Source organism: Oryzias latipes, chromosome 15, assembly GCF_002234675.1.
Source record: "Oryzias latipes chromosome 15, ASM223467v1".
NCBI classification, from domain to species: domain Eukaryota; kingdom Metazoa; phylum Chordata; class Actinopteri; order Beloniformes; family Adrianichthyidae; genus Oryzias; species Oryzias latipes.
In genome coordinates, this window is record NC_019873.2 from 1,738,210 (window position 1) to 1,744,619 (window position 6,410).

The window sequence follows — 6,410 nt, forward strand, 5'->3', positions numbered from 1 at the left end:
TTCTTTAAATCATTCTAATTGTTGTGAATCAGCAGCACACAAAAACAATAGTATTTGTGACGTAGAAAATACACTGAGTCTGTCACAGTCTCCCTGCTCTGCTCCATTCTGATCATCCGTCTGCATACAACGGATCTAAACTGTACGGCTGGATAAACAGCTAACGTTAGGTTGGGGTTGTAAGTCAGAGGGAGAGAGTGTAAACAGAGAGCTTGCGGCAATAGGGGGGAAAAGGAGGGGGACTGTCTCTGCAGGGTTTCACAGACCCGTCTCTGGTTCTGAGCCCTGGGACCGTCTCTGCAGGGTTTCATAGAACCGTCCCTCTGGTCTGCTCTCACTGGGATGTTGGAGAATCTCATCTAATCATGTTCTGATCAATTACTGTTTATGCTGCTAGTACTGGCAGAACTGGACCTGAAGTTCTGTTCTGAGAGCTCGAGCCTGATTCTCTCTGGGAGCAAAGCCTCTGAGCCCCCACAGGGCTGAGAGGAAGGAAAGGAGACAAGGAGGCAGCTGCAGGCTGTTGGGTCGCAGCCCACCCCGATGCCTCCAATCCCGTCACGTCCATTCACAGCGGATGGAGCATGGAGGCTCTGGCTCTCGGGATCTAACGTCGAGCAGCGGGGGGTGAAGACGCCGCCGCATGCGCTCTGGCCTCCGCCTGAGCACAGGAAGACAGCCGGGCGACGCGCAGCGGCCGCTCCGGCCTCACGGAGCCGCTCTCAGCCGGGGATCGCAGCGGGACAGCCCGCCTCGCCGAGCATGAAGCGGGCGGCCGCGGCCAGGCACAATGGCCTCGTCTCTCCTCTGGGGAACAACAACTCCGGGGCTTCCAGCATCGCCGCCCCGGCGCCCGCGGGAGGCGCCAGCGCGCCCGCCGGAGCCGAGGCTGCGGCCGGCGGCGGCTCCGCCGGAGGCCCGGCCGTCAAAGCCGAGCTGGTGTGCAGATGGACCGAGCGGTTCTGTCCGCGGCAGCGGCCGGGCCGCGCGTCCGTGTGCGATCAAACTTTCAGCTCCATGCCCGCGCTGGTGGAGCACGTCACCAGCGCGCACGTCGCCGCGGGTCTGGAGAGCCTCAGTCACGTCTGCATGTGGGCCGAGTGCGTGCGCGGCGGGAAGGCGTTCAAAGCCAAATACAAACTCATCAACCACATCCGCGTGCACACCGGAGAGAAGCCCTTCTCGTGCGCGTTCCCCAACTGCGGCAAGATGTTCGCGCGCTCGGAGAACCTGAAGATCCACACGCGCACGCACACGGGTAAGGTTCCGGTTCTGCTGCGGGTCGGGGTGTTTGAATGCAGCGGAGGACAGCCTCCATGTTTACACGGGCCGGTTCCCGCTCCCTCCGCTGCTCCTCGCCTCCTCCGCCGCCTCCTTATCTCCTTGAGCATGCAGGAGGCAGCTCTGGAGGGGGGGGGACACAGCAGTTTGACAGCCCCCCCCCAAGTTACCCCTTCACCTGCAGCCCCAGGTGTTTTGATGAAACTGGACCTGTGATGAGTGTGTGTGAGCAGAACAGACTAAACCTTTATAAACTCACACAGGCGTGTGTGTGTGTTTGTGTGAGAGAGTGAGGAGAGTGCACGTGAGTGACCTCCTTCAGCTGGTTCCAGGCTGATTTCATCCTGATCTCCAGCTGAACTTTGGCTCCGGGTCGCTCTGTGGTTCTGCTCCCTGCAATGCCTTTACCTGCATTTGAACAGGATCTCCTGAAGATAAATCCACAGACCCTGATCGTACTGCCCCTCTTCTTGCCCCTGTTCTTGGCTGCAGGGTTTGGTTGATGCTTCACATGAAGCTCTAGTGGCGCTCTATGGGGTGTCATTTGTTCAGTGACACAGTCAAATATTTTGGTTATTTATCCTGTTTTAGGAGAAAAAAGTGGTTTTATTTGTCAAATGCGTATTTTTACCTTTTAATTCATGAATTTACAAATGTTACATTTACTTGCTAAATATTTAGGTAAGCTAAATATTTGATGTAAAGTAAAATCTAACTGTTATGATTCTATTTTACAAACTAAATGTTTTTGCAGCTCTGTGCTCCAGCAGAGGAAACTGTACCAATAGGTCTCTAAGGTGTAGCGGTGTCCTGAGAAGAAGCCTATTTATAAAAGAATGGCCGTTAAAACGGCTCATCAATGTTTTCTGCAGCAGGTTGGACATGTCCTAAATCAGAAAAGCACAAGGACACGATGGAGGACGACTCTGGAGATTCAGTTCAGAGATGGCGCCAAATCCAGCTTTTATTTTGTAGTATCAGCACGTTCATTTGCACGTTAACTTAATATTTAGTTTGGAAAATAAATATTAAGGTTGGATCTAAATGATTAATTTGATCAAATTAAATGTTTAGTTTACAAACTAAACATTCAGTTACACCCCCCCCCCCTTCTGGAGCAGGTTGGGGTCAGATGGGTGAGGTTTGCTGTCCATTGCGGCTGGGTAGCTCGGTTGAGCGGCTGGGTAGCTCGGTTGGTAAGGTGGGAAGCTACCATGCAGGAAACCAGGGTTCGATTCCCGGAGGGGAATGAGCAATGGTACTGGGGGCAATTACCATATCAATGGCGAGCAGTTAACATCACCCAGTGAGGGTCCTTAGGCAAGACCCTTAACGCTACTGCCTCCCGAGTGGGGTTTCGGCTGCAGCTCACCGCTCCCCAAGGGGATGGGTCAAATGCGGAGAAAGAATTTCCCTTCGTGGGATAAAATACAGTGTATAATCTAATCTAATCTAATAATCATTACAACAAACCTGTTCAGCCCAGATGGGTCATATGTTTACATGGGGGGTGGGGGGTGTCAGGAGGTGGGACTGAGGCCGGACCCCCCAGTGAGTGGGTGTCAGTTAGGTGGTCTTCTGCGGCCCCCGGACTCTGACGCTTCGTGCCGTCTGTCTTGCAGGAGAGAAGCCGTTCCAGTGTGACTTCTGCGAGCGCCGCTTCGCCAACAGCAGCGACCGGAAGAAGCACTCACAGGTGCACACGGCCTCCAAGCCCTACGACTGCAAGGCGCTGGGCTGCACCAAGTCCTACACCCACCCCAGCTCCCTGCGTAAACACATGAAGATCCATGTCAAGTCCTCGCCCCCCTCCGACCCCCAGGACCTGTACAACTTCCTGCCCCATCAGCTACCGCCGCCCCATCAGGCTGTGCTGGAGCCCCTGGACCTCAAAATGAACCACTTCTCTCCGTCACTCTTTAACAGGAGCGCTCACTTTCCCCTTCTGGCTGCACACAGACTGGACATTAGCTCCGCCCACGAAGCAGACCACAAGGTTCTGCTGCGGAGCTCGTCTCCTGCAGCCGTGCCCCTGGACTTGTCCCTGACGGGCCTGAAGAGCCAGCTGAGTCAGAAGCAGCAGGGGGGCAGGACCCCTAGGCGGAGCCAACGCTCGGTCAACCCTGCCTTCACGCAGCTGTCCAACATCAAGGAGTGGTACGTCTGCACCAGAACCGCCGTGCCGCACTTCCCACTGCTGCACCCGGACCACATTAAGGCTGAGCGCAGTAGTGACGAGGAGTACATCACGTAGAACCGAACCTGGTGCTCTAGACTTGGACAGCAGATTTAATATGATCAGAACCAGGTCAGGTCTAAACAAGGGGGCAAATGTGGCAGCACCTGTGACTTAGGTGACAAGATGAACAGAGAGGATTTTTACAGAGTTCCATCAACAACCCGGAAACTGCTCGGACCTGCCGTGACGTCTGAAACTTTCAAGAGGTGTGGAGGAACCTGTCACTGCAGACTCAGAATACCGGGTCCAAGGAGAACCGGCTCACCTGTGCAGATGCTAGGGCACAAAAAGGTCTCAGGTGGAGCCGCTGACGCAGCAGGGGAACTGAAGTCCCACTGGTTCTGGTCAAAGGTCCAAACATGATCTTCATTCTTCTTCATGATGTTTGGAAGCATCAGGACGTGAAAGATCAGAACCACAGCAGGTTCCTGCTGAGTTCATGAAACTTCCCTCCATGATCAGGGACGATCCAGCTGAGCGGTGAAGTCTAGAACCTTCAGTGGTTCTTTGTTTGGCCTCAGGTCTGGACTCTGAAGATCCAGGACTGAATGTCAGGTTTCACATTTTGAGCCCTCAAATGCGCATCTTTGCATGCTCAGCTGACCAGATCTAGAAGCGTCCCAGCTGTAGCAGAGGCAGCGTGGCGGGGTGTCACCAGTGAGTCTGTGGAGTCAAACTCACATGTTCTAATGTTGATTAAATGCATTATTGTGTGAAAAACAGAACCACTGCTTTTTAATGGGAATCCTGAGAATCAGGTCAGCCGTTTGCTCCAGGAGGATCCAGCCTTCACCAGCATCCTGGAGCTCTGTCAAAGCCCCATCACACCACACGCAGACGCTGGTGCACAGCCAGGGCTGCACCCGCAGGGGGAAGTTGAAGCAGGAACACAACCTTTGTTGGTTCCCTCCCAGTCCCGTCATGGGGGGTGGGGTGTAAAGGTTGATGCGGTCTGGTGTTACACCACAGTGGATTTTTAGATGAATACAGATGAGGTTTGTTCATGAGTTTAGCTCTAATGTGAACAGCTGAAGTGGTGGAAGGCTGCTGATGATGAGAACATGCCCGTTCAGGAGCCCCAGAGTTGGTAAGAAGTGACGGTTCTCATCCTGCAGATCTGTCACGTTGAGGTTTCTGCCCTGAAACCACCCTCGGTGTTTGTCCTCATGTTGTCAACCTGCAAATACCTTCACCTCACAGCACCCCATGACCTGTAATGTCCTGCGTTCTGTTGTCAACAGGCTGTTCCTGAACCTCCCCAAAAATCTCCCAAAGATCAAAAACTCTGAAGCCAAAGTTCTGAAGTAATCTTCTGCTTCATAAAAGCAGAAGATTGAGATGTTTGAGCTTCATCCATAATGTTCATACAGTGATCAGCATTCAGTCAGGACCATAAATCTTTGGACAGAGACACATTCTTTCTAATTTAGTTTCTGTACATTACCACAGTGAATTTGAAATAGAACAACTCAGATGCCATTGAAGTGCAGACTTTCAGCTTTTATTCTATGGGTTGAACAAAAAGATTGCATAAAATGTGAAAAACTAAAGCATTTTTCAAACACAATCCCTTCATTTCATGGCCTCATAGGTAATTGGACAAAGGAAATAAGTGAAAACCAAATGGTCATTCCTAATATTTGGTTGAAAAGCCTTTGTTGTCAATGACAGCCTGAAGTCTTGAACTCATGGACATCACCAGATGCTGGTTTTCTCCTTCTGAATGCTCTGCCAGGCCTTTACTGCAGCGGCTTTCAGTTGCTGTTTGTTTGTGGGCCTTTCTGTCTGAAGTTTAGTCTTCAACAAGTGAAATGCTGCTCAATTGGGTTAAGATCAGGTGACTGACTTGGCCATTCCAGAATATTCCACTTCTTTGCTTTAATAAACTCCTGAGTTGCTTTGGCTGTATGTTTTGGGTCGTTGTCCATCTGGATTATGAAACGCCGTCCAATCAGTTTGGCTGCATTCACCTGGATCTGTGCAGACAGTCTGTCTCTGAACACCTCAGAATTCATTGGGCTGCTTCTGTCCTGTGTCACGTCATCAATAAACACTAGTGTCCCAGTGCCACTAGCAGCCATGCACGCCCAGACCATCACACTGCCTCCACCGTGTTTTACTGATGATGTAGTGTGCTTTGGATCAGGAGCTTCTCCACGTCTTCTCCATACTTTTCTCTTGCCATCATTCTGGTAGAGGTTGATTTTGGTTTTATCTGTCCAAAGAATGTTTTTCCAGAACTTTTTAAGATGCTTTTTAGCAAAGTCCAATCTAGCCTTCCTATTCTTGAGGCTTATGAGTGGCTTACATCTTGCAGTGTTCCCTCTGGATCTACTTTCATGCAGTCTTCTTTTGATGGTAGACTTGGATATTGATCCGCCTACCTCCTGGAGAGTGTTGTTCACTTGGTTGGCTGTTATGAACGGGTTCCTCTTCACCATGGAAATGATTCTGCCATCATCCACCACTGTTGTCTTCCGTGGACGTCCAGGTCTTTGTGCGTTGCTGAGTTCACCAGAGCTTTCTTTCTTTCTTTCTTTCTCAGGATGGACCACACTGTTGATGTTGCCACTCCTAATACTGTAGCAGTTTCTGGTTTCATGTTTTTTTTCTGTTTTCCCATCTTAATGATGGCTCCTTTCACCTGCATGGAGAGCTCCTTTGACTGCATGTTGTCTGTTCACAGCAAAATCTTCCAAATGCAGCACGAGTCCTCTAATCAACTCCAGGCCTTTTATCTGCTTCACTCATGATGACATAACAAGGGAATTGCCCACACCTGCCCATGCAATAGCATGGAAGTCAATTGTCCAATTACTTATGAGCCCATGAAATGAAGGGATGTTTTTAAAAATGCTTTAGTTTTTCACATTTTCATGCAATCTTTTTG

The 6,410-nt window shown here is 50.8% G+C and overlaps 1 protein-coding gene across 1 annotated transcript; it reads left to right on the plus strand.

The window, feature by feature from the left end:
- The first annotated feature begins 164 nt into the window (after nucleotides 1-164).
- LOC105355711 (zinc finger protein ZIC 4) lies at nucleotides 165-4,240 on the plus strand. Its single transcript, XM_011484004.3, has 2 exons — nucleotides 165-1,258; nucleotides 2,904-4,240. Exons 1-2 carry the CDS (start codon nucleotides 544-546, stop codon nucleotides 3,533-3,535), a joined length of 1,347 nt encoding a protein of 448 aa, XP_011482306.3. The 5' UTR covers nucleotides 165-543; the 3' UTR covers nucleotides 3,536-4,240.
- The last annotated feature ends 2,170 nt before the right edge of the window (nucleotides 4,241-6,410 follow it).

Excerpts from the sequence above, each read along its gene's own strand:
- LOC105355711 (XM_011484004.3), top strand. The coding sequence starts at position 544 with ATGCCTCCAATCCCGTCACGTCCATTCACAGCGGATGGAGCATGGAGG. Across the intron at positions 1,259-2,903 it reads CCACACGCGCACGCACACGG|GAGAGAAGCCGTTCCAGTGT; the intron begins GTAAGGTTCCGG and ends TCTGTCTTGCAG.